Source organism: Lontra canadensis, unplaced genomic scaffold (genome assembly GCF_010015895.1).
Source record: "Lontra canadensis isolate GAN:19392208 unplaced genomic scaffold, GSC_riverotter_1.0 scaffold16, whole genome shotgun sequence".
NCBI classification, from domain to species: domain Eukaryota; kingdom Metazoa; phylum Chordata; class Mammalia; order Carnivora; family Mustelidae; genus Lontra; species Lontra canadensis.
In genome coordinates this window covers 6,098,204-6,125,952 of record NW_022631010.1, presented here as the reverse complement: position 1 = coordinate 6,125,952, position 27,749 = coordinate 6,098,204, and the positions used below count along the sequence as shown (strand labels likewise).

General features: G+C 44.7%; 1 protein-coding gene across 1 annotated transcript in view; it reads right to left on the bottom strand.

Annotated features, from left to right (window-relative positions):
- The window catches only part of TMC2 (transmembrane channel like 2), a 52,033-nt gene extending 27,263 nt beyond the window's left edge, over positions 1-24,770 (bottom strand). The window contains exons 1-9 of the mRNA XM_032859430.1: positions 24,740-24,770; positions 22,793-23,114; positions 19,641-19,793; positions 11,289-11,379; positions 9,335-9,416; positions 8,881-8,987; positions 6,690-6,788; positions 3,395-3,537; positions 1,377-1,524 (exon numbers count right to left, since the gene is read on the bottom strand). Of these exons, the coding sequence (XP_032715321.1) occupies positions 1,377-1,524; positions 3,395-3,537; positions 6,690-6,788; positions 8,881-8,987; positions 9,335-9,416; positions 11,289-11,379; positions 19,641-19,793; positions 22,793-23,114; positions 24,740-24,770 (1,176 nt within the window). The remainder of the gene's footprint in view (positions 1-1,376; positions 1,525-3,394; positions 3,538-6,689; positions 6,789-8,880; positions 8,988-9,334; positions 9,417-11,288; positions 11,380-19,640; positions 19,794-22,792; positions 23,115-24,739) is intronic.
- Positions 24,771-27,749: the final 2,979 nt, after the last annotated feature.

Here is a 27,749-nt window from a genome sequence, read left to right as displayed (position 1 = left end):
TGCATCCTGCATCAGTAACTCCCTATGAAGACAGAAATAGTTCACAGTGGACCCAAGACAGTAAATGAGGTCTCCTGATTACCAAAGTACTGGGAAGGAGAATTTCTAATCAATGAACAGTTACTGTATTCAGGTCCAGGTTTAACTAATTTATCAAGCAGTTAATATACATTAGCTCCACAGTTTTCATATATGCTCTGTTATATAAAGTTATTATCTCTGGTTTTAATAGACTCAGAGAAAAAGCCTTCACCTTGCCAGATGTTCAAAGGGCTTCAGACATAGGCACTGACCTTCTTTTTCTCTCTTGGGTAGGTATGGAGGAAGAGGCAAAGCCTCTGTTGACCCCTCTTTTGCCCTTGGATGCTCCACTAGTGCCTCCCCGCCCACTGCTTAACTGCTGCCAGAAGGAGAAGGGAGGAGAGCCCAGTCAGCTCCCTGCACTACCCACTGCCAAGCTGTCAGGACTGTGGGCTCATGAAACCCATGTAGCGAGCTGCTCAGCCCACACTCTGCCCCTGGTGGGTGTACCTGCCCTTTGTAGGCATTGGTGAGTGGGTAGCTGCCAGGAAGGGCCAGAAGAGAGGAAAGGGAAGAAGACAAGGCAATTAAGCGTGTTGTAAATCTGACCTTTGGCAGGTCCTGGGGGAAAGAAAGTCTGATCAGATGGGAGACATACTGAACTATAAGAACTCTGAATGGTTTTTATAGACATGAAGGAAAAAAATAAGATGTGCTGCTCTTCAACATACTAGCTTCTGTCTTCATTCATTTGTTTACCCCTAGGTTTGCTTTTATTCTAAAAAATAGAGATATGTAGGCCACTTCACATGTCTTTTGTGAACAAATTTATGAGGTAATTAAGTAGGAAGTTGCTGCACATTTAATTGACTCCTTCCACCCACACAAACCAGAGTTCTCAAGTCTTTCTGGGATTTCTAATCACTCAGGGAGCCTTTGAAGAATTTAATGCCAGGAAGCCCCTAGCCCCTGACCAATTATACTAGAATCTCTGGGGGTTTGGACCCAAAAGATTTTTAAAGCTGCTTATGTGATTCAAACATACATCAAAGGTTGAGAAGTGCAGCCCCAAATGATTCCTTCCAGTTTCTCTGGCAGAAAAGAGTTCCACAAGGAAACAGTCAGGACTAGGTCCCAGCAACCAAGATTCTCTGCTATATTACGAAACAGATGTGGGTACCAGTCATGGGCATTCTTTCTTGAAGGCTTGAGACCTCGGCTCATACCTCTGGTAAAGCCCTTTCCACAAACTACTTGGGGATCTTATCTATCATGCCCCAACTTGGTGAAGTCTCCTAATGAGCAAAGGGACCCAGAATTCCTCGAGGAAGTGGGAACAACCCTGGGACACCTACCTTGAAGCTGGTGGTGATGGAGGCATATTTATTGTCAGCTGTCTCTGAATTCCCAATCAGGTAATCCCAGCTGGTGAACATCTTGAAGCTGAATGTGAAGTTAGCACTCTCCCCCTCACTCGCACTGCCCTGGGTATTGCTGGCCATCCTGTAGGGTGCATACCACTGCTGTTAGCTCAGGGGAACCTTGGCCTCAGCTGGGCTGGGGCACAGGTAGTAGACATGCAATGAGGGGAAAGAGCCAAGATGATTCAAATTGAACTAATTATACCCAGGGTGACTTCCCCCCAGATTCAGAGTCCACAGCAAGCACACGTGGTATCATCTGGACAACGAACCACTGAACCATGTTTTCTACCCTGACATTTGACTTCCTGTGGCTAGACTCATCTACCAATGTTGTTTGAGAACTCTTTGTGGGAACTCAATTCTCAAACCAGAATATCCCCTTCTAATTCACGTATTTTCTTGAGCAGAAAATATACTTATATTCTGATATAAAACCCAACAATCCATGAAGTAGTTGTTATGGAAACTAGTGACAGGTACATCCTTCTCTTAAGCAAACTTGGTTGAAAGCTCCTTGGACCTGCCTCATTACCCACCCATTTTATCCTACCTAGACTCAACCTTGCTGTGGGAATCAGAATTCCAAGCAGATCCTCTCTCAGATACAATGTGTGTACGACAGAATTTGTGCCTCTTTATCTTATGGGTCAGCTTTTGGGATCTGCTATTCCATGGACTTAGTTGACTTAGGTTTTTGGTTCATCAGGAAAACCTTCTATATCCCTATACTCATCTGGGATAATAACAAGGAACATTGCAACAAACACAAGGGCTAAGAATAAAAGCAAGCCTATCTCCCCTGATAGATCTGGCTGGGCAGCCACCCATCACCAAATGGTCACTATTGTGCTGGGCAGTCCCTCGTGAACAGCAACATTTCCCCTTGAGAGGACGTGACAGAAAGCCATACTGGGCTAACAACTGACTTTTTGGAGTTTTTAACACCTGCTCTACTCCTCTCCTGAAGACACAGGATCTTGTGCTCTTCCTGGAGGAATGCTGAAGGGTGGATGGGGCCCGGTAGTCAGATTTGTGCAGGAGACTGTGTCCCCCACCCTACATCAGCCTTTGCTGATTGGGGTCCCCTGGCTTAGAAGAAGGCAATTCATGGGCCAGAGTTTTTCCTCAGAGAACATAAATTAAGAGACACAGACATATTAAAATTTCATTTCTGGGTGCCTGGGTGGCTCAGTCGTTAAGCATCTGCCTTTGGCTCAGGTCATGATCCCAGGGTTCTGGGATCGAGTCCTAAATTGGGCTCCCTGCTCAGCAGGGAGCCTGCTTCTCCCATTCCTACTCTCCCTGCTTGTGTTCCCCCCGCCCTCTGTCAAATAAATAAATAAAATCTTAAAAAAAAAAAGGTCATTTCTGGCCACAGATACAGATAGAGTTGGGGCCAAGAGGACACCATGGTTAAATCACACCACATATGTTCCTTCACAGTTTTTATTGATATCTTTCAAATGCGGAGCTCAGTACTCACATGCAAACTAGAGTTATAGAGAAGCAGAAGAGTTTTTCTGAGGAAGCTGAGCTCTGGGGAAAGTGAAAACAGACTCGAAGACTTCTCCAGCCTTACCTTACCAGGTACATGCTCTCTCTCAAACCACTCTGGCCTTTTGACAGGTTTTGGGACTTACTAAGATATTTGCTGCCTCAGGGCCTTTGCACATGCTCTTCCTTTGTGTAAACCGCTGTGCCCCAGACTTTTAAGGTGACTGGCAGTTCTCAGCATCATGTAAAGGTGTTTTTATCCCTTTTCCGAAAACTTCCCTTATTACCCTGTTTATATCTTTTATATCACATATGACAATCCATATCTGCTTTATATGTCTCCTTGTTTTCTCTCTAAATCCCCATAAGAAGGTAAGGAGGCACAGGGTGGCCATGGGAGTGGGTTGTTTGTGTGAAGAAAATGAAAAGCCTGTAAAAGAGACGGTCATACTTACGATCTAATGACAATCATCAGGCTATAGCCGAACACGCTGACCCCCACCATAAAGTATGCCATGGGCAACCTGTACCTCAGCCACCCAATAGTCCTCTGGTTGTTGTAGTAGCCGTAGAAGAGAGCAGAATACTTGATGTAACCCTGTGGGATAGGTCCAAATGTTCTGGGTTCGTAAGCTTAGCACAGATGGTCTCCAGACACTTTCATTCTACCTGGGATTTCTTTCTCAGGATGTAATGGGAATCTGAGGGGTGAAAGGAGGAATTCTGCGCAATAATAAGGATTCTTCCTTCAAATTCCCCCAGTTTCTCCAGAGTCTATCCATGTCCCTGAGTCTCCCCTTCATTCTCTTTGTTCTCCATTACACAGAATGCATACAGATACAGAACAAGGAGGACAGCGTTGCTGACATTGTGGATACAATGTGTGTGTGTGTGCCTGTGCGCACGCATGCACAAAGAGCTCCAAATTCTTTCCCCTCACATTTCCGAGATCTTAATGTCACACTCTGGAAGTAGGCTGGAGTCTGTGAACTTTCTCAGTATAAAACTTACAAAGAAAACCATACCTTTACAGGGCTTACAGTCTAATCTAAACCTCAAGTTTTGTTTTGTTTTGGTTTTTAGGTATAATTGGCTTTAGGTATAATCAGTACATTTTCAGGTGTGATACTAGCTTAGAATTTTAGCATTTCTTGTATGTCTTTGCTGAAGTTAAACGAGATTATTCTGGCCTCACACAGGTATGTATTCGGAAAGGGGAGGCAAATCTTAATAATCTTTTCATATACTTAAGGTTGTTTCTTCTTTGATATGATACCTAAACTCAATAAATAAATAGTCATCACTTAAATATTAGTTGTAATGTGGAACCTGAATCACATATTAAGCTTTTCATACCTTGTTACATTAAACTCCATTGCACTCCCCAAAATACTGAGTAATTGAAAGGAGAAAAATACTAACTTTGCCATAAGGAATCCTGACAGACACGACTTTACCCAAGTGGTCACAATGTTGCCAATCATAACACGTATCAACATAGTATTACCCCAATTTGCCACCCTGAGAAGGGCACATTACCTCTGTGGCAGCCTTCCCAATAATGTATGATCTCACTACAATCATGAGGGAACATCAAATAAACCCAAATTGAGGGACATTTTCCAAAACAACTGACCAGTTCTCCTCAAAAGTGTCAAGGGCACTGAAAGAGAATTGTCACAGATTTGGAGGAGACTAAGGAGATAGGACAAATACAATGTGAGATTTTGAATTTGGTCCTGGAATAGAAAAAGAATATTAGTGAAAAAATTGATGAAATCCAAATAAATTCTACACTTTAGTTAATAATATTGTACCAAAGTTAATTTCTTAGTTTTGAAAATTGTTCTATGGGTAGATAAGATGTTATCATAAAGTGAAGCCAGGTGAAGGGTATACGAGAACTCTATACTATTTTTTTTGTGCGTGGGGGGGAATCTCTGTACTATTTATGCAACTCTTCTGTAAGTCTAAAATTATCTCAAGATTTGAAGTTTTTTTTTTTTTTAAAGATTTGAAGTTTTTAAAGCTTAATTGCTCTATCTTGTACTATTAAGATGTGGGATCTTTTACCCACACATAATTCCATAAGATCATGGATTGGTCAAGTGGAAAATAATGGTTCCCTGAGTTATAAAAATCTACCAAATGTTGAGGCGCTTTGTACACAATGTAAAAAATCATATGTGTTAATATCTTCATTGATCTCATCAGAAAAGCATTTACCCATTGAGAAACTGCCACTGTGATGGTGATGGATATAAGTTTTCCAAAGCTTTAATTTTAGCTTGAAAAATACAATTTAAGGGCCACCTGGCTGGCTCAGTTGGTGGGGCACACAACTCTTGATCTTGGGGTTGTGAGTTTGAGCCCCATGCTGGGTGTAGAGATTATTTTTTAAAAAACACATTAAAAAAAAAAAGAAAAAATTTTTTTACCATTGGTAACAACAACAACAACAACAAAACAGAGGATTATTGTTGAACAAATTCAGTTTGTTTTGTGCAGCTAGGATGTTTCCTTAGGGGTCCTTGAGTGAAATAAAGAATAAAGGAAATCCTTAGTGGTAGTACACAGTAGTAGTAGTATATAATACTTAGTAGTATAGAAATGTAGTAGTTGTTTGGAACACCCTTATTCTGAATGACTTGGAAAAATACTCCAACACACTACCACACGTACCTGAGAAGTATGAACCTGACCTGAACTTGAACCTGACTACGAGAATGAAGGATGGCAGCAGTGATGACCTGTTGCCTGAACTTCCCAGCCTCAGGAACTCTTTGGAGTTGCAGACAGAACTCTACAAAGGCATAGAGGTGAGGAGACTCAAAAGGAGGAAGGGGTATTCCAGGCCATGTCCTGAGCAAAAGTAGGGAGGCACTAGTATGTGATGCGTTCAGGGACTTCCCCCAAACTTGATAAAAAATTGGAAATTAAAGTATGAGGTCTGAGACAGAAATGGAGCTGGAAAGGGAGGGAGCAGCCAAGTGGTGAACAGTTCTTTTGTAAACCTGATTTAAAACACTGGATTTTATTCCCTTTAGGAATGGGAATAAATGGATATCCAAGGTAGGGAATGACAGGGTCAGGTTTGCCTTTCAAAAAGATCACTCTGACAGCAGAGCAAATGGAGATTTTAGGAGCCAAGTCAAAGCAGGAAGCAGAGGTAGAAGATTCTGACATGGTCCTGGTATGGTGTGGACATTATCCAAAGAAGAGGTAAGAGGCATAGAGAAAGGGGGACTGAATTAAGATAGAGTTAGTGGTTGGTTTGTTGTGGGGGTGGAGGGGAGGTGGTAGTGAGGAAGAGGGAAAAGTGTAGGATGAATTTCAGGTCTCACACTTGAACGGTTGGGTGAATGGTGGTTCCAGTAAAGGAGGTGGGAAAACGCAATGTGGGTTTGGCTGGATAGATGTTGAATTTGAGGATGCCATGTGAAGCTTGGGAACGGCTGAGCTGGCGATAGCCCTGGAGTCTTCCTGTGGGTATGGGAAGAGAAATCTGTCCTGTAGGATCACTTACATGGATCTGGCAGAGAGAGAGAGGAGCGGTGTGTGGCTGCAGGAAGGACCTATGAAAGGGTCTTAGGAGGACAGTGTTGGCTAGCTCATTTTGCATAGTGGGGATCTCATTTGAGTTAAGCACTGGTTTTCCAATGACTAAATGCAATATTTCACACTTATCTATGGAAACTTTAGGTCTTACAATCACATAGTAGAAGGGCATTGGCATGTTAGTGTTGGTACCTCAAAATCCCAAAGGACAGAAAAATCCATGGCTCTTTCTTCCTCAGCCCGAGGCACTGTCTTCCTGGGAATGCTGCCATAGGGCACACCCATCAGTACCTTGTGTAGGGACAGAACGACAGCATGATGAATGGAGAAAATACAAACACATGGAGATATTAATATACTGGGTTAAATATCTCCCTTCTCAGAGCAGGACACACCCTGCTTTCTTCTTTAGAGAATATTAATCCCTTTCCTGGTGTAGAACTATCACATACTCATTGTAGAAAATTTGAAAAAGTACAGAAGAGCATTTAAAAAAATTCCCCATCACTGGAGCGCCTGGGTGGCTTAGTCACTTAAACATCTTACTCTTGGTTTTGGCTCAGGTCATGATCTCAGGGTCCTGAGATGGAGCCCCAAATCCAGCTCTGCGTTCATCATGGAGTCTGCTTGAGATTCTCTCACCCTTTCCCTCTGTCCCCTTCTGCTTGTGCTTGCTCACTCTCAAATAAATAAATAATAAATACATTTTAAAAAATATTTTATTTATTTATTTGACAGAGAGAGAGATCATAAGTAGGCGGGGCGGGGGGGGCAGGCCCCCCGCTGAGCAGAGAGCACAATGAGGGGCTCGATCCCAGGACCCTGAGATTGGGACCTGAGCTGAAGGTAGAGGCTTAACCCACTAAGCCATCCAGGCGCCCCGATAATAAATACATCTTTAAAAAAATCCCTATCACCACCATATCCCAAAGATAATGATTGTTAGATAATCATAGATTTCCTTATGGTTGTTTCTGAGTTTTATCTATATTTTAGTCTGGTTATTTAGCTTAATATTATTTTATGACCAATTCTCTATGGCATATGGTATGTCTCTGAATAAAATGACTTCAGAATATTTAATCCCATCTATCTACCATAAATTTACTTAACAAATCACCTGTTGTTGGATATTAGAATATTGCCAGTTCTTCAAGTGTACATGGTTATGTTACTAATAACCTAATATATATGTCTCTATTTGCATCCTTAATTCTAAAAAAATCAGAATTGTATGAAGTTTACATATTGATTTAGGAGGGATTGGCTTTTTTATTTTACAATATTAAGTTTTCCCTTCCAAGAACATATCCTCCTGTGTATTCAGTTGTATTTTGGTCCTGTAATGCTTGACGGTGTTCTGCCCAGAAGTCTTCTAATTTGTCAGATTTCCCTTGGAAAAGATCCCAGACCAACACTCTGGAGACCTGGATCTCATTTACTACAAACTTACTGTGTGACTTTGCACAAGTTGCTTATTCCTTTCCTGTCTCTCAGTTACTCATCTATAGGTAGGTATGCACATACATTTGTATAAGATTATATCTGGGAGAATAGTGAGGAATACAATTTAAATGCAGGGTTTTTTTTTTAAGTAACTTATGACACAATGCATTCTCTCTCTCTTTTTTTTTTTTCAGGGTAAAGAAAAAAACTTACTAAGACATTAATTCTCCACTAATCTTAAAGTAAAACAAAAGACAGAAAAATGTAGGGTCCATGTCTTAATTTAGAAACACAAGTATCTTGAACCCACCCCTCATTTGTTTGGTTGGATTGGCCTAGGGGACTGGAGGTGCCCCTCCCCACCCATGGGGCACAGGGACTCACTGAGACCCTGGCACAGGGACCCACTGAGACCCTGGGTGAGCAGGTGAGCTCTCTGGGGAAGGACTGGCATCAGCTTTGAGGGATGACGTGTGAGAAATGGGGAAAGACGCTGATGTCAGGGGGCCTTGTGGAGCATGAAGACAAGCCCTATTACAATCATCCCTCTTATGACGCCATGTTTGGACTCAAAGGCATTGGGTGGGGTGGAGCTGAGAGTCACACCTTCAAGAAAACCCAAGTCATAGAAACGCCATCCCTGGCTGCCCATTGTGTCACTGCCCTTCCAGGCCGATTCCAGACCTTATCTGCAGACATCCATGCCCTCAATAAAGCTGAACACTCTGAAAAAAAAAAAAAACACCCAAAAAAACGGAACACAAGTATTTTGGTTCCGTTTTTTGTCCTAAGCTATCTGGGCAATGGATGGGAGTAGAGAACTTAAAATGAATGACGGATTTTTTGTAAAACGGAGAGTATTTGATAAATATAAATGAGGATCATGGTCATGATAAGCCTCCACACTCTCTAGAGATCTAGGAAGCTCTTGTCTTACCTCTGGGATGATAACTAGACCAAATATTAAGCCAAAAAGGACGAGGTTAACTCCATACATCCATCGGAGAAAGATGAAATATGATGCCACAGAAGAACCAAAGTGACCTGGCATAAGGAAAGGCAGCAGGGTTTAAATGTTGTGGAAGGAGGAAGATAGCATGACCGAGCTCTTCATGTGTGTGATGGATTCCGTTTTCATGTCGGCCTGTGGAACGGATGTTCCAGATAAATAACCTGGGGGCTCTGAGGGGCTAACCCATTTACCTGTGCTCCTGCAATAAGAAAATGAAGAAACAGGATTTAAATCTGGGTCTGACTCGCTCAAAGGCCATCCTGTTGTCCAAGACCACAGGTCCTGTGGAATAACCTGATCAGCTGGTCAAGAACACAATCCAAGCCCTTGGAAAACTCGTTAGGAAACCAGCTCAACACAGTTACACCAAAATACTTACTTTCAATGTCCTTGATCTTCATTTCCCAGGGTATACATTGAGTCTTGAAGTTATGGAAGTCTCTCTTAAACTTGACCCACTTCTGAAATTAAACAGGTAATACACTCAGTACATTAACATCCTGCCTTAGGGCCTGGAGGAACACACTGCAGGGACATGTTGATGCTGACACGTCAACACCAAAGTCAAGAGTGGGGCGAGAGAGAAGCCAGCGTGGCACAGTGCCTTGTGTTTGCTGATAAAATTTCATGTTTGGACAGTATATATGTGAACTTAGGAATTCTGTATATACTTCTGGTTTGGGGGATCAAATTGGGTTAGCAACCTCTGGTGCAACATTTTTTTTTTTTTTTAATTCTTAAACATTCAAAGGAAGGAAAAATCTCACAAGGCTTACGTCCACATTTGGCAGACAGCCAAGTGCATAAATCTGATAAGAACTTCGCTCAATCTTCGTGGTGCTGGAATTGGTAGGACCTTGACCCGTGGCTTCCATTATTCTCCTGGTGAGAACAACGGCCTGTTTTTTTGGTTCTTGTTTCTGTTTTTCTGAAAGAAGTTAGGTGTTTTGCTTCTTTCCAAGGTCTGTTCTCAGCACCAACATTCAGAGTTGGTACCAGCTGGAAACCTGAATAGCTGTCTGTCTGCTGACTGGGTGAAAATTTGTCAACTCTCAAGGGGGTTGCTCTTCCAACAACCGTACTCCCTGGAAATACATCTATTTGGAATTAAAAAAAAAAAAAAAAACAAACCTCATAGAAAACAGCAGACAAAGAGGTAGTCTGGAGAAGACCCTAGGATCAGTTTCTATTATAACAAAGGCCTCCTAAGGACTTGTTTGTAAAGGAAGTGGGGTTTCCCATGTAAAGTCACTAAAGGCTAAAAAGGAACATTTATCTGAAGGGATCAAATGCGTTTCCAGACCTGTAGGCTTTGAATATATCCTGATGGGATGATTGCTATACAAGGAAGGAAGCACCTGTCGAAAAGGACGGTGGTCACAGGTACAATAGAGAAGAGGAGTGTGTAAGCAAAAGCCTGGTTGATAACAATGGCAAAGCAATCCCTACAACAGGAAGGGGTATGGAGACTAGCATTGGGCATTCTAGTCCCACTGCTTTATCTACGTTCCCTAGCTCTGATTCCACGCTCAAAATTCATCTTTGGTGGTTTATTTGGCTTTCTACTTAAGTCTGTCTATAAGGAAAACTGCCCATCACCTGGGCTGTGAGTATTTTGATTTCTATGGTAATGATTTGTGGTTGCAAGTTAATAGATTGGAATTGGGATTATGGTTAGCTAACCACATAAAGTAACTCTACTATCCAAAAAAAAGAAAAAAGGCGCTGCTGATGTGAATTCTTCATATTTCAAGTTCTCTCATGGTTATTTCTTCTTGTAAATTAATAATCCAGCACCTGGTTTTACCTATCAGTCTCAGAAACTTTATTAATGTGATCCCCCCAACCCCGAGGGATGGATCCCCTGTCGGGTGCTGATAATATCAGTACAGAATATAGACTTGCAAGGCTGAGGGCCAAGACGGGTAATGAACATTGCCAAGGGAGGCCCCTGGGGACAGCCTGCCAGTTAGCTGATTACTTGGCCACCATCTGACAGTCCCTCGGGGCTGTGGGCATCAAACAGTGTGTCTGGATTTGGAGCTTGGGAAATAAGATCTCAGTGCTTTCACCTCATCAGTTTTGTGAGTTTATAGTTTTTCAGAGAGGAAATGAATCTCAGATACACCGAAGCCCTTACAGATAAATGTAGAGAAACTGACAACAAACAGTCTCCATTCCTGGACAAATCGGCTAGTCAGCCGGACCTCTCAGAGGGGATCCTGGGGGAACTAGACAGAAATGAAGAGGCTGGGCAAGGGCCTGTGATGGTCACCCAGGTTCAGAGGCTGAGCAAACACTTCTCAGGGTTTGGCTGTCTCTGTGCCACCCACCTTAGCAACCAGCATCCTACAGGCGTAGAGTCGCTTGCCTTTCCCCTTTCCCAAGGCTCCTTCATACTTCTCCACAAACTCTTGGGCCTCCCTGTTTAGGAAAAAAAAAAAAAAAAAAAAAGGAGGCGGGGTTAGAGGCAGAACTGCAATTAATACCAAACCAAAAGAAATCTGAAGGGTTTTTATACTCCTAGTTAGAATGTAAGCTCCACGAAGGCAGGACTCTTTGTCTGTTTCATTCATTGAAGTTTCCCAAATGCTAAGAAGAATGCTTAGTACATGGTAGGCACCCATAGGCAGAATTTGGGCCCCCATGAGGGTAGCCCCCTGGTGGCACACCCATGAATGGCAAAAGGGACTTGGCAGACATAATTAAAATTCTGGAATTTAAAATATATTATCCTGGATTCTTGGGAAGGGCCCAGGAGAATCACATGAGCCCCTAAACATAGAAGGCAGAGAGTCAGAGAGAGAGACGTAGCAAAAGGAAAAGTCGGAGAAATTAGAAGCAACAGAGGTCACCCTCTGTTGCTGTGACCCCTGGAGAGGAAGCCACATGGTAAGCAAGAGAAGGAAGAGATTTCTGCCAAAACCCAGCAAGCTTGGAAGAAGACCTCTAGCCCCACATGGGAACCTCAGCCCTGCTAATACTTTGATTTTAGCCAGGTGAGACCCTGTGCAGAGAGAGAATGCAGTCGTGTCCTGCTGGACTTGTGGCCAGCAGCGCTGTGAGCTGGTAGATAGGGGAGTAGCAGCTCAAACAGTTGCACTGTGGCAGTGTGTTGTAGCAGCAATAGAAACAGACATGGCAAAACAGGTGAAGGAGTTAAAAGGGTAAAAAATTCCAGTAATAATGGCCAGGACTAGAGGAGATTATGCTGAGTGAAATAAATCAAGCAGAGAAAGTCAATTATCATATGGTTTCACTTACTTGTGGAGCATAGGGAGTAATGTGGAGGACATTAGGAGAAGGAAAGGAAAAGTGAGTTGGGGGAAATTAGAGGGGGAGAGAAAGCATGAGAGACTGTGGACTTTGAGAAACAAACTGAGGGTTTTGGAGGGGAGGAGGTGGGGGTTGGGTGAGCCTGGTGGTGGGTATTAAGGAGGGCACATATTGCATGGAGCACTGGGTGTGGTGCATGAACAATGAATCTTGGAACACTGAAAAAAATAAAATTAAATTAAAAAAAATTCCAGTTATAAAATAACTAAGTCATGGGGAGGCAAAGTACAGCCTAGGGAAGATAGCCAATAATACTAATAACGTTGTATGGTGACAGATGGTAGCTAGGCTTATAGTGGCGAGTGTTGCGTGGTGTATGCTTATGTCGAATCATGCTGTTGCACACCTGAAATGAATATAATTTTATATGTCAATTATACTTCAGTAAAGAAAAGGAGAATGAATACAACATTCAAGAGACATTTGTGGACAGCATGAATGTTGAATGAGGGACTGCATAACCCAGGACGGTTGGATGAGAACAACATGGATCAGTTTGTCTATTAGGTATTCTGGGGGGTGTGCTGGGGCCGGTGAGAACGGCTCCTGAGAACCTGATGTTAAATATTCAGGAACTCGGGCACCCAGCTGTTAAACTGTTGGTAGCTTGAAATTGGCCACGGAGGGAGTATTTAGACAGTGGAAATCAGCAAATGCTGTAAATCAGGCCCCCTCCTTCGCAGACCCCAGAAAGCCAGTTTTTCATCAGCCCCTGGATAGAGCACCACAAATGGATGAGGAATGAAGTCCATTTCAGGGTGGCCCCGGGGCTAGGGGGGGAAGGTGTCGTGGAGCTGTGTGTTTGGTGGCTATTGCTACAGCCCTCCCTGTATGCTACGCACTCCCTATCCCACCTCCAAAGAGCGACTGCAGGCAGATCAAAGCCAAAGTCACATTCTAACCTCAGGTTAATCCTGAAGCTGGTTTTATTCCGTTTTCTCCATATTAATGAGGCTGACTGTCTAGCTCCCTAGCCCCAGGGTTAAAAGCTGGTCTGTAGGGGATTAAGGCTCCTTAATGGGATCAGCTCCCTGTTTCCCCCCAGGCAGGACATGTCCTGGCAGTTAGCTATCTGTGGCTACCAACTAGGCACAACACAAAAACATGTTTTCATGAAATTTGTATTTTTGTTCTCTTCCTGTATTTGACAAGTGAGCAGAGGCTCCTAAGCACTTGGAGTTTGTGAGTTTAAATGCACCAGCTTTTGGGGCGCCTGGGTGGCTCCATCAGTCGAGCTTCGACTCAAGTCATGATCTCGTGGGCCATGGGATCGAGCCCCAACTGGTTGGACTCCGTGTTCAGTGGGGAGTCTGCTTGGAGATTTTCTCCCTCTGCCCTTCTCCGCAGTCTCTCACTCTAGAATAAATAAATAAATCCTTAAATGTGCCAGCTTTTAAGATTTGGGAACTTCAAGTGAAACTTCCCAAAGTAAGAGCCAGCTCATGTTCCTGAGCTGTTGGACCCAGCAGCAAATACTTCTCTCCTTGAGATCCAGACTCTGTGTCTAGACCCCCAGACAGTGCTCAGGAGATCAGAAGGCCATGCGCCGCAGTGGGTGCAAACTCCAGGGATTGTTCACTATGAAGAACCCACCTGGTTTAAGAATTTTGGTGGACACAGCGAGCTTTTCTGGATATAGTGAAGGTACATAAATAGTAACAACTAACGTTTTGCAGAAAACTCCTTTTTAAACACGTTACCTATAATCCAGACTGTCCCGTTCTTCCTTACCAGAGAGGATTTGGTTTATAGAAACATTGGCTCCTGCCCTGTACTTCTCGATTGTGGCAAATCTTACTTCTGTCCCTTCCTTGTCACCAAGTGTCCTTTGAAATTGGGGACTTCTTGCAAACTTGTCTCCCTTTTTTCCTCAGACCAGATGATATGTGGTAAATGCAGTGAAAAGGCAAAGAGAGGAGGGTCTGTTGTTTTGAGGAAGAGTTTAGGGGTGTGGATCTCAAGGAAGTAGGAGGGAAGCCCTGATGGTCAAAAGGAAGTAGCTAGGAGCTGGGGATGGCCAGAGGTTGAAGGTGGTCTGGGCCATGCTGGTTTGGGGCCTCCCTTTGTCCCTGTGCAATTTCCATTTTTAGTTGTGGAGACAAGAATCAAATAAATGCTGAGCTCACACTAAGTAGAAATTTGGATGGGCCAGGTGAGGATCTGTGTCCAAGGGCAGTGGAGGTTAACCAAGCATGCCTGGCTTCCATGGGTGGTGGTTTAAAATATGGTAGCAAATTGTTATTCTTCCCTTTAAAATGGAGAACTAGGGGTTCCTGGTGCTCTCAATTGGTTAAATGTCCGACTTTTGATTTTGGCTCAGGTCATGATCTCTGGGTGGTGAGGCTAAGCCCCGTATCAGGCTTCTCACTCAGTGTGGAGTCTGCTTGTCCTTCTCCCTCTGCTCCTCCCTTGCACTCTCTCTCTCAAATAAATAAATAAAATCTTAAAATAAATAAATAAATAAATAAATAAATAAATAAATAAATAAAATGGAGAACTGAATTCTCCTCCCCTGGAATGTGGGCCAGACTTAGTGACTTGTCTCCAATGAACAGAAAGTGGTAGAAGTGACTATTGATGACTTCTGAGACTAGGACAATAAAGGGTAATTGTGACTTCTCCTCTTCTGAGGGAAGCCAGCTGCCATGTCTTGAGAAAATTCAAGCAGTCTATGGAGAGAAACTGAGACCTATTTCTAACAACCACCAGCCCCAGTCAACCCTTCAGATGACAGCAGCCCTGCCCAACATCCTGACCCAACCTTATGAGAGACTCCAAGATGGAACTGCCCAGTTAAGCTGCTCCTGAATTCCTGGCCCATAGAAGGCAGTACATGTTCATTACTATTTTAAACTGCTAAGTTTACACATCCCTAGATACTACACTGCAGAACCCAAACCACTTGGTGCTCACACATTTAGGTTTGCTGTTTTCATCTTAATGGATTGACACTTTTATCACTCTATAATATTCCTTTCTGTCCCTGTTAATTCCATTTACTCTGAAGTTGACTTTATTTGATATTTACACTGCCCCATCTACTACCTTATTTTGGTTAACGTTTGCATGGGATATATTTTTTGGTCATCTTTATACTCTCAACCTATATAAATCATCATATTTAAAGTGAATTTCTTGGGATGCCTGGGTGGCTCAGTTGGTTAGGTGTCTGCCTTCAGCTCAGGTCATGATCCCAGGGTCCTGGGATCAAGCCCTGCATCAGTCTCCCTCCTCAGTGGGGAGCCTACTTCTCCCTCTCCCATTTCCCCTGATTGTGTTCCCTCTTTGTCTGTGTCTATCTCTGTCAAATAAATAAATAAAATCTTAAAAAAAAAATAAAGTGAGTTTCTTACAGACTGTATGCAGTTAAGTCATTTTTAAAATTACTCTGCCAGTCTGTCTTTTAACTGGTATATTTAGACAACTTACATTTAATGTAGTTATTGATATGTTAAGATTTAAACCTAATGGGGCGCGTGGGAGGCTCAGTGGGTTAAACCTCTACCTTTGGCTCAGGTCACGATGTCAGGGTCCGGGAACGAGCCCTGCATTGGGCTTTCCGCTCAGCAGGGAGCCTGCTTCCCTCTCTCTCTCTGCCTGCCTCTCTGCCTACTTGTGATCTCTATCTCTCTGTCAAATTAATAAATAAAATCTTTAAAAAAAAAAGATTTAAACCTACTGTTTTACTTTTGTTTGTTTTGTTTATTCTTTCTGTTTTTCATTTCTATAATCCTTTTTCCTGCAAGTTACTTCAACATTTTTTAGGATTCCATTTTGGTTTATCTGTGATACTTTTCAGTGTTATCTCTTTGTATGGTCTTTTCAGTAGTTGCTCTAAGTATTACTACATATTACTATATAATGTAATATGTAATGTAAGATGTGTGTGTGTGTTCCTTATGTCCCTTTATCCTCTCATTTATAATTGTCTTAAATATTTTCTCTATATTCATTGAGAACCACATTAAATGTTGTTATAATTTTTTCTTCAACTGTTAAACATAATTTTAAATACTCATGGGGAGAAGGAAAATCTATGACAGTTTCCAATATTTTAGCTCTTACCATGCTCTTCCTTCCTGATGTTCCAAGAGTCTTTGTTTTATCATTTCTTTTTTATTTAGAGAATTTAGCCATTCTTTTAGGGTTGGTTTGCTGGTAACAAATTCTTTTATGTTTCCTTCATCTGAGAATGTCTTGATTTCTTTTTACTTAAAAAAAAATATTTTATTTATTTATTTGAGAGAGAGAGAGAGAACATGAGCAGGGGGAGGGGTGGAGGGTAAGCAGATTTACCACTGAATCTGGGGCTCGATGCAGGGCTTGATCCCAGGACCCTCAGATCACAACTCGAGCAAAGTCAGGTGTCCCAATTTCTTCTTCTTCTTCTTAAAGGATATTTTTGCTGGCTATAGAATTCTGGGCTGACAATTCTTTTATTTAGCACTTGAAAAATTGTGTCACCTTCCTCTGTCCTCCAGGGCTTCTGATAAGAAATTTGCTTTCATTCTAATTGTTTTCCCCTATAGGTAATGCATTGTTTCTCTCTGACTGCTGGTAAGAAGTTTGACTATGATGTGTCTTGACATGGATTACTTTGGGTTCATTCCATGTACGGTTTCTTTCATTTTCTTGAGTCTGTAAGTTTTGCCCATTTTGAAAATTTTTAGTCATTATTTCTTTGAAGGTTTTTTTCAGCCCCACCCTCTCTCTTCTCTTTTCTGGGACTCCTCCCCCTGATCCTCTCATACCCAGGGCAAGGGATATGGAAGAAACACTAATGTTAGAACATTTATTGTAGTCCCACATGTCCCTGAGGTTCTGTTCATTTTTCCCCCCAGATTATTTTCTCTGTATTGTTTAGATTGGGTAATTTCTCTTGTTCTACCTTCAATTTCATTGATTCTTTGTGTTCTCCATTCTGCTGTTGAGATTGCTCATTCATTTTTTTAAAATTTCAGTTGTTCTATTTTTTACTTCTAAAATTTCTAGTTGTTTTTCTTTACATCTTCTATTTCTTTTCTTAGATTTTCTACTTCTTCATTAGTTTCATGTCCTCATAATTGCTCAGTGAAACACTTTTATGGTGGTTTCTTTAAAAATTTTGCCAGATAATTGTAGCATCTATGTCATCTTGGTGTTAGCATCTTTAGTTGTCTTTTATCATTCAGCTTGAGATCATCCTAGTTCTTGGTATGATGAGTGATTTTCAGTTGAAGCCTGGACACTTTGGATATTATAAAACTCTGGATCTTGTTTAAATCTTCTGTTTTAACAGGCATCCTCTGACTTTAGTGGGTAAAAAGGAAAGGATACTGTCTGGGTCCTTCCAGATGGCAGTCCATGCTCCTCATTTGGCCCCTTTTGGCATTCAAGACTGGGTAGGAACTCTTCATTACTGCTGAGAAAGGATGGGAGTGTCCCTGCAGAGGGGACACTTGGCCCCAGTCTTGCAGGATATGTGGGAATTAGCCAGGTGGGCTGACAGAAAGCAAAGATCAAGGCAGAGGCACCAGCTTGCTTGGGGACTCAGAGGCTCTCTGGCCTTGGACGTGAGCCTGAGATAAGGAGTCTTGGGAGAGGGAAGAGGGAAGAAGGCCAGCATTGGCTGAAGATCCCTGCTCCAAGGAGAAACACATGGGCCTGTTAGGCTCCCCAGGCTTTAGCCATTTGTCACCCATCCCAAGAGCAGAAGCTCTGCCCTCTGGCTGGAGGAGATGTCACACTTCTCCTCCAGGCAGCTAGACAGCCCTCAGGAAATCTCCCAGTCCCCGTGACTTCCAGCTGCCTGGAGATCTCATTTCCATAAGCACCTCGGTTGCTCTTTTTCCACTGTTAATAAAAGATGTGTTCAGGTGACACCTGAGTGGGGGTGAGGTCCTGTGAGGGTGACAGATGGCTGTTCTGTGCCCCCCTGCAGGAAGAAGAACCTGGCCCTGAGGGACTAGGGAGAAGAGTCTCAGGAAAAGAGGCTAAGTGGGAAGACAGCCATCTCTGAGAGCTGTCCCTTCCGCTGTAACTGTAGCCACCAGCCACAGGGGATGATTTAATTTAAATAAATTAAAATAAAACCCCCAAATCCGTGTCTCAGTCACACTCGCTACTCTCCAAGAGCTTAGTGGCCACCTGTAGCTGGCGGCAGGAGTATTAGTACGGATTTAGAGCACTCCCATCATCCCCAGAGGTCCTGTTGGGACACACTGGCTGGTGGGCACCGCAGGGACACCTTTCTTCCCGCAACTGTGTAGGACACAATGTGGTCATTTGCTGGCATGGAGTAAGCTCTGTTCACCAGAAGCCCGACCTGTGTTTGTGCAACTAGCATCTGGGTGGTGCCTCTCGGAGGGGCAAACCGTGAATCCCAATGTGTCCAAATACAATGTGTCCAAATACAGCTGCCAGATTGTTCTGCCCAATAGAGGATGAGGCATTTGACTTGAGCCGCTGGGAAACACACGTGTGAGAGGAGCCAGGGAAAAGGGCTTCACAAAGAGGGAAGGGGAGAGGGAGCATTCCCTGCCCAGCCCTGCAGCAGAAAAGCCAAGAGAGTACTTGTGGGGGGGAAATGGTAATGTTGGATTTTTTTTTTTTTTTTTTTTTTTTTTTTTAAGTAGAAAACCAGAAGTTAAGCAATGTGACTCTCGCCCTTATGAGACATGAGGCTCATAACGTGTGTGGCGTGCTGGCCTTTGTATGGAAGCCAGAGAAGGACCAGCTGGAAACAGGAGTCAGGGCTGGGGCCTGAGGAGGTCAGAACAATATTCATGGAGCATGCTGGTGAGCTTGACCCGGGGTCAGGCCCTCAGGCTGCAGGAGTAGCTGAGACAGACCCAGTCCCTGCTCCCCACACGTAAGTGGGAGTGTGCTACACCTGGAGAGGTTCTGGGTGCCTAAGGAACACGAAGGGAGTTCTGACCTTGCAGAGGCAGAGGAGGGTCACAGAGAGCCCCCCAACGAAGGCATGTCTGTGTTGGGTTGTGAGGAAGGCGCAGGAACCTTCGCCATGAAGGTGAAGGGGTACGGGACAGAAGAGACATCAGGCAGAGTGGCAGGGTTGGCTCTAGGCCAGAGCACCATGATCCTCATCTCGCCCCCAGATCCTGCTTGGCGCTGGCCAACCGCAGGCCCTCTGGTAGCAGTAACGACTCCTGTTTGTCTGGGCTCTAACAGACCCCACTCACGCACCGTGCTTGTGCTGGGTAGCGGAGGGACCAAAGCAGAGTGGGAGAGTGAATCCCACTTCCTCTCAAGTCCTCTTGCGGCCGACAGGGGGAAGGGGTTTGGGGCCCATGGGAAGGACTTGCGCCCTTTGGACTTCCAGAGGCCCCGGTTGACCACCCCTCGCTCACCTGAGCTCTCTGAGCTTTTTCGCCATGGGCCAGGGCTTGTTCCGCATGCTGGCGATGAGCTTCTTCTTGTCTTCCACCTGCTCCAGGATCCGGGCCAGTTCCTCCTCTGAGAGAGACTCCACTCCAGAGGCACGGGAGGCCAAGGAGGGTGATCTGGAAGGCAGAGCCGGGGCAGAGCAGGGGAGAGTGAAAAGTTGAAAAGTGTCTTCAGGTGCTCTGTGGAACGGAGAGGAACCCACAGGCAAGGCAGGTGGGCTGTGTTCCCTGGCCTTCCCAGCGCTGATCGCCCCTCAGAGGACTGCGCCTGCGCAGAAGCCCTCAGTGACTCCCACCGCCCATCAGAAGAGGCCACGCTTTGTCCTGTAGCCCAAAACACCAGGAGGGTTGCCTCCCCCGACTCCATTTCTCTGAGTCCTCCCCACCCACCACACTCGAGTACAGTGCTGCTCAACAGAAACGTAACCTGAGCCACGTGTTGTAATTTTAAATTTTCTAGGAACCATACTAAAATGGCAAGGGGCGCCTGGGGGGCTCATTTGTTCAGCATCTGCCTTTGGCTCAGGTCATGGTCCCAGAGTCCTGGGATTGAGCTCCCCATCGAGCTCCCTGCTCAACAGGGAGTCTGCTTCTCCCTCTGCCTCTCATCCCGCTCATGCTCACTCTTTCTCACTCTCTCTCTCTCTTTCAAATAAATAAGTAAAATCTCTAAAAAAAAAAATGGCAAAAGGAGGTGGGCAAGCTAGTTTTAATAATACATTTCATTGACTCCAATATGTCAAAAATTGTTATTTTAACATGTAACCAATATAAAAAATTATTAATGAGAAATTTTATATTCTTCTTGTACTGTCTTCAAAATCTGGTGTTCATCCCACAACTGCTGTGCATATCAATTCAGACATTAAATTTTCCTTGAACATATTTCATCCGTATCTGGATTTCAGAAAATTTGTCGTTGAAAAGGTAGATTTACATACCCAGGTTGTTTCAGACATACTTAGAAGTTTCCCAACAAATGACTCGAGTAGCCAAATGCCATTTCCCTTTGACATTTGCATCTGCATTGACAAAAGCAGTTTGCCTTTTATTTTTTAGAGATTTGAAATGCGCCGGCTTCAAAGTTAAATTGATTTCAAAGCTACAGCTGTCTCTCCGGGTTAAGTAAATTCACTAACTCTTGTGTTAACTCTGTAGTAATAACACTGAATTAGAATGAAAGGAAATTAGAAATTCAGCGTCTTGGTCTGCGTGGGCCACAGTTCAAGGGCTCAGCACGGGGCTGACAGGGATGGTATTGGACAGCATCCAGCCGGAATCCTTCTCCCCAGGTGAGGAACCCTTCTCCCCACGTGAGGAGCCTCAGCATCTCACAGACAAGATGATGTGTTCAGCTGCCACAAAATCCTAGTTCTTGTGTGTGCTTCTCACGCTGTCCTTCACTCGCAGACACGGTGACTCTGGGAGGGACAGCAGCCCCCCCCCCCGCCACCCCGAGGTGAGGGGGGCACAGGAAAAGGCTATGCCCCAGCTGCTCCTTAGCAAGTTCCATAAATGGAAACACCAGGATGTGGGCTCGACTTAGAGAACAATTTACAGGAGCCCCTATAAGTCTTAATTTCTGAGGAGCTCAGAAGAAGACAGAGGTGAGAGGAGGGGCCGACACTTCACTTCTGGGAACACTCGGGCACGGGAGTGTCTTGTCACACCTCAGGCACACCCCATGATTACCTGCCTTTGAGTTTTTCCACAGGGGTTCCCTTAACCTGGGGGTGAGGGGGCTTCAGTCATTTCTTGTTCAAATGTCACCTGGGCTTCCATGACCGGCCGAAAAGCTTACCTTTTCCATGGAGGAACCCTGATGTCCCAGCACCCCCTAGGAAGGCATTTCGTTAAATCCTTTCTCAGATCCTATTGCTTTCTGTCTTGTCTTGTGATGACTGCTGCCCAAGGCCTCTCTCCCCTGCCAGACTGTCAGCACCTGGGAAACAGGACTGAGTCTTTTCCATCTCTCTATACCTGTCGCAGCACTTAGCTGAGAATGACATGAATGAGCCCCTGTCTGTACCCCTTACTTTGCATCTGCCATCCAGACACTGGGGGTCTGTTTCCGGGTAGGGGGAGGGCAGCCTCCTTGTAAAGTTCAGGACACTCCAGGGCCCAATCTGCGTGCTTTAAATTTTCTTTCAATTGCTAAGGGCACCTTTACCCCTTTAGTTGATGTCCAAAGACCATTAGACAGTAGAAAAAAAGCCCCAATCAAGCCAGGAACGGCTGGCATGGTGACAAGAAATCAGTGGGCTCTTTTGAGGGTCCCAGTTCCCTCTGTAAAGGCGGAGAGGTCCGGTGGAAGAGCCTAGAGCCCTGTGGGAAGGAACACCATTTTCACCATAACCCCGATTCCTTCAAAAATTTCAAAAGCCTCCCCAGCCATTATCAAGAGGCATTCTTAAAACATCCCAAGAAGTGAGTAATGTCAAAGAAGGAGGACAGGAAAAGTTGATGTTCCATCAAAATTTATAGCAAAGAATGGAGCAAATCCTGACTTGCTGATTCTATAAGCTGGCTTAGTCCACAGACCCCCGTGTGCCAGTGCTAATGAGACAAAGGAAACAAAACAAATACTCCCTCCCTCCAAATCCCAAGTTTCAGGGCTGTTGGAATCCCCGACGGTCCTCTAGATCAATGCCACACATCACAGAAGAGGACACAGGTCCAGACTGGGGAGATGGCGTGCTTAAGTCCTATGATGACTGCTGCGTCCAATTTTGTTAGTTTCTCTCAATGCCTCTTCCAGAGCTGTGGTGAGTCACCAGCTGAAATTCAGGAGACTTGGGATCTTGTCCCACCTGTCTGCCATGTCACACACACCCCCTCCCCACCCCCCCACCCCCAGTGCTTCCACTCACACCTGCCAGACAGGGGGCATTGGCTCTGAGAGTGCCCAGGGGCCAATCTGCCTGGAATGACCAAGACCCTCATCCCATTTCTGTCCCAGATGGGGAAGGCAGGGCAGTGGACAAGGCAGGGACGAACAGAAGCAGCCCTCCTATACCGATGGAGAGGACCTCAGCCCTTCATCAGGGCAGGGTGAAGGGCCAAAGGAGAGGAGGGTGCCAGTCAAAAAATGCACCTGAATCAGAATCACAACATACCTGTGTTTCTTTGGCCGCTTCCACATCTCCTCCTTTCTTGGCACCTCCTTTTCCTTCTTTGGGGGAGCTCTCTGCTCCTTGAAGGAAGCCCTCCCATCTCTCTTCCTCCTCCCTTCACAGGTCCTCTCTGTGGAGCTCCGTCCCTGCTCCCCCTGCTCTTCTCCGTGTCTCCTGAGCTCTGCCTGCTTCCTGCGGGGAGACCCAGGCCTTGGGCTGCCCCCAGCCCGCTCCTTCTGGCCAGGTTGAGCTCCACGCCTGCCTGCTGCAGCACCCTCAGCTCTGGGAGCCTGCTTCCGTGAGGATCTCCTCCCGGACCTGTCACCTGCAGGGAGAGGAAATGGACAGTTCTGGCCTCACTGGCCTCCACTGCAGGAAAGTGCCCTAGCCTGTGAGGAATCAGATGTCCAAGATGCTTTCTGGAGCTTGTTAGCTCCAAAGGCCACCTCTTCCAGAAACTTTGGTTTGGGATGAGAATTAATGTCTACCTCTTCTGACCAGCTGGCATTTCCACACTCTTGCATCAACCTTAGGTAGAAACCTAGGCACATGCCTTTCCTGTTTTTGGGTGTAGCTCCTTGGGGTCAGAACTGAGTCATCTCCTGACCCCCGGGGCCAGCCAAGCACGGGTCTCTGTTTGGCAAGGCAGGACCACTGGCACAGGAAGGGCTGGGTGGGTTCCTTTGTCCAGGGGCTGCTGCCTGATGAGCTCCTCTTGCGTTTGAGAGAGAGAGAGAGAGAGAGAGAGTGTGTGTGTGTGTGTGTGTGTGTGTGTGTGTAAACCATGACTTTGAAGCATTGACAAATGGCCTGGTTGAACGACTATGCTAACTACAACTCTTTGTATAAGCATTTACAAATCAAATGCTGGGAAATTATCATACAGTTCTGGTATTAATAGCCAACCTCTCTCCCACTTACTAGCTGGGTGTCTTTGAGCAAGTCACTTGACTTCTCTGAGTCTCAGCTCATCTCTAACATGGGCGATGTTCATCCTTACCCTATTAGCTTCTTAATGAACACAGGACAGTGACTGACGTCTGAAGACAGATGTCATTACCCTGATACTTTTACCCAGAAATAAAATATTTTTTGCTTATAGGAAAAAGAGAGGTTTCGAGCTAGACTGGTTTGCCTGAAAAGATCATTTCTACCCTCTTTTATCTCTGTAAAAGATGCGCCTCAGTTTCCTCATCTGTATAATGTCTCTAGGAGCTCCCATTTCCTTTCTTGATTGGGGGCAGGGTGCTAATTAAAAACAGGAGTAAAAGTTCTGGCCAGTGGGAAATACTCAGCAAAGGCTCCCTCCCCTCCTGTCTCCAGCCTGCCTTGCCACTCTTGTGCTCTGAGCCCCTGTGTCTGAGTGGGCAGTGCCTGGAAACCGTCTTCTGTAGGGCACTCGTTCCCATTGCCCACATGGGTCCCCATCCAGCCTTTTCCGCCATGGGCAGGCAGATATCCCCAGCTGCATTGCCAAAGGCCCAACTTGGGGCAAAGCAGAGGAGAAGTTTGCCACCTGCCATTCCCAGCAGCAGCTATAGACTCTGGGAAGGTGGAATCCCAGGTTCCCAAATTCTCAACTCTACCCTCCACCTTATCCAGCCCCTCAAAGTTGTGCATTCAATATGGAGGCCCCAGAGACCTTTTCTCTCTGCTTCTCTGGCCCTTGAGATTTTATACTCTGAGAAGCAAGCCAGCCTGTCAAACAGCAACCAGAATTAGTCCAATGTAAGTGGGGCTGGATCTGGGGATTCAGAGTCTGGACGTCTGGGCTTGACGTCTGGTTCTGATGGTTTTTGTCTGGGTAACTCTGGGCAGGTTGCTTATTGTTTCAGAGTCAGCTTTCTTGTAGGTAATCTAGTAAGTGCTGGTGGTGGTCTACCCAGATTCCCATTACCTGGCCACTGGGTCCTCCCCTAGCTGCTGTGTGTGGTGGCTCTAACAGCTCACAGGTTCTCTCTTCTTGGTTGATGGGAACCATCTTGCTGGAAAATGCCTGGAAATTTACAGTCACTCCTCTCCTTAAGTCAGCCCATAACTAATTACTAACTGATACAGAGGCACAAAATCCAGTGTGTAAGTCAAGGCTGGGCAAGTCTGTAGCTCATTTGTGCTCTCGCGCTTCCTGTAGGATCAGGCCTTGGCTAGACTCCACCTGGGCCACATCCTTGTTTCTCTTATCCTTCTCTGCCCTACTTCCTTCCCTCACTTCTTACCTCCGGAGAGCCACCCTTGATAAAATTATATGCTCAAGAATCCCTATCTCAGGCTCTGCTTCCAGGGAACCGGACTGGTCCATAGGCACCTATATCAAAGTGTGGTAGGGAAATCCAATCGAGATAACATCTGTCCAAGTGTGATGGAAGCTGGAGCGTGCTAGATTTGTGAATGGGATTTGCATTGAGGTTCAGGGACAAACTGCTCCAAGTTCTCTTTCTGGGTTTCAAACTAGGATACTGGTGACACATTCATATGGACAAGGTGCCTGGCTGCCTGGCCAACTGAGCTGGCCAAGAACTCAAAGGCCTTTTATTTGCTAATTCACTCACCCAAACCAAAACATTTATTGATCATTGATTAGATGCTACGGAGGCTAGAGCAGCAAATGAGACTGAAAAGATTCTGTCCCTCAGCATGTTTTGAGTTAGTGGAGAGGCAATGTGATCAGTTCTATGATTCAAGAAGCACAAGGGTGGGCTTGACCCAGACTTCAAGCAAGGCAGGGGGAGGGGCAGAGGGAGAGGGAGAGAGAGACTCTTAAGCAGGCTCCATGCCCGATGTGACAGGGCTTGATCTCACCACCCTGAGATCATGACCTGAGCTGAAATCAAATGTCAGATGCTTGACCAACTGAGCCACCCAGGCGCCCCAAAAGGAAGAAACTTTTAAGCTGAGATCTGAGAACTTCTTCTTCTTCTTCTTCTTCTTCCTTTTTTTTAAGATATTTATTTATTTATTTATTTATTTATCTGATAGAAAGAGACAGTGAGAGAGAAAGAGCACAAGCAGGGGGAGAGGCAGAGGGAGAAGCAAGCTCCCAGCTGCACAAAGAGCCCTATGTTGGACTTCATCCCAGGACCCTTGGATCATGACCGAAGCAGATGCTTAACAGATTGAGCCACTCAGGCATCCTGAGATCTTATTCTTAACTGATCCAACAGATAACAGTTTGTTTAAAATAACGCTAGCAACAATGTATTGGATGACTGTAGCTTATGGAAAAGTGAAATGAATGGCAGTGGTGTTCAAGGGCCATGGAGGAGGAACTGGGAACACGCTGTTATAATGCACCTGCATTACCCATGGAGTGGCCTGGTGTTCTTTGGAAGTGGACTTGGATTAATTGTAAACCGATACTGCGAACTCTAGTGAAACCACTAAGAAAAGTGGAAAAAAAAAAAAAGAACTATAACTGATAAGCTAAAAAGCTGGAATCATATGAAATGCTCAGTCAAAACCACAAGAGGTGGGGGCACCTGGGTGGCTCAGTGGGTTAAAGCCTCTGCCTTCGGCTCAGGTCATGATCCCAGAGTCCTGGGATCGAGCCCCGCATCGGGCTCTCTGCTCCGCAGGGAGCCTGCTTCCTCCTCTCTCTCTCTCTGCCTGCCTCTCTGCCTACTTGTGATCTCTGTCTGTCAAATAAATAAATAAAATCTTAAAAAAAAAAACCCACAAGAGGTAGGAGAGTGGAAGACAAAAATAGGAACAAAGAACAATGGCAATGATTAGAAAACAGCATCAACTATGGCAAATATTAATCCAACTATATTAACAATCACTTTAACAGCAATGGTCTAACTACACCAGTTAAAGAAAGAGATTGTCAGAGTCGATAGCAAAAAAGGCCCAACAAGAAACTGTCTACAAGAAATCCACTTTAAATAGGAAGAAAAATTCAGATTACAAGGGAAAGGGTGTAGGAGACTATGCCATGCTAACACGAACCAAAAGAAAGCTGGAGTAACTGTACTAATTTCAGATGAAGCAGATTTTAGAGCAGGGAAAATTATCATGGAAAACGTAGAGCATCACATTGCATAATGTTAAAGAGATCAGTTCTCCAGAAAGGCATAACATTTCTTAATATGCATACGCCTAACAACAGAACATCGAAAACTGGTAGAACTGCAGGGAGAAATGGGCAAATCCATGATTACAGCTGGAGAGTCCAGCCCCCTCTGTCACTAATCAAGAGATCCAGCAGGCACAAAGTCAATAAGGACATAGTTAAACGGAACAGCACCGTCAAGCAACTGAATCTAATTGATGTTTCTAGAACACTTAATCCAACCACAACAGAATACACCTTCTTCTTGAGCCCGCATGGAACATTCACCAAGACAGACTACATTCTGGCCTATAAAACAAATGAGTAGGCAAATATAATATTGTTTCTAAGGCACCCACAATCCTATCTTTTTTTTTTAACTTTTTTTTTTTAAACTTTATTTATTTGACACAGAGAAAGAGAGAGAGAGAGCACAAGCAGGGGGAGAGCAGGCTCCCTTCTGAGTAAGGAGCCCAATGCAGGACTCATTCCCAGGACCCTGAGATCATGACCTGAGCCAAAGGCAGACATATAACCGATGGAGACACCCATGTGTCCCCCCATGATCTTAAGTGTTCATATCTGACAACTTTTGATTTCTTCTTTCCAAGACTGACTCCTAAGTGTAAAATGAAGTAAAATAACTTTTAGGATATCTTTTGTGTCTAAAACTATCTTTGAGATTTCCCAAAGGTCCTGGAAAATCACAAAAACTTCCTCTTCCACCTTATGAAAAAGAGAGGTGCCAGAAACAATCAGGATTATTTGATGTTACTGTTGGAGTTTCATGAGAAGAGCTGTCAAATCAGAAGAGAGGCTCAGCCTTTTCTAGGTTAAGTTGGTTTAGGTCGAATGTTTAAATACTTCAGCAACTGAATGCTCTGTGGGCAGTTCCTAGAAATTTGTCATTGC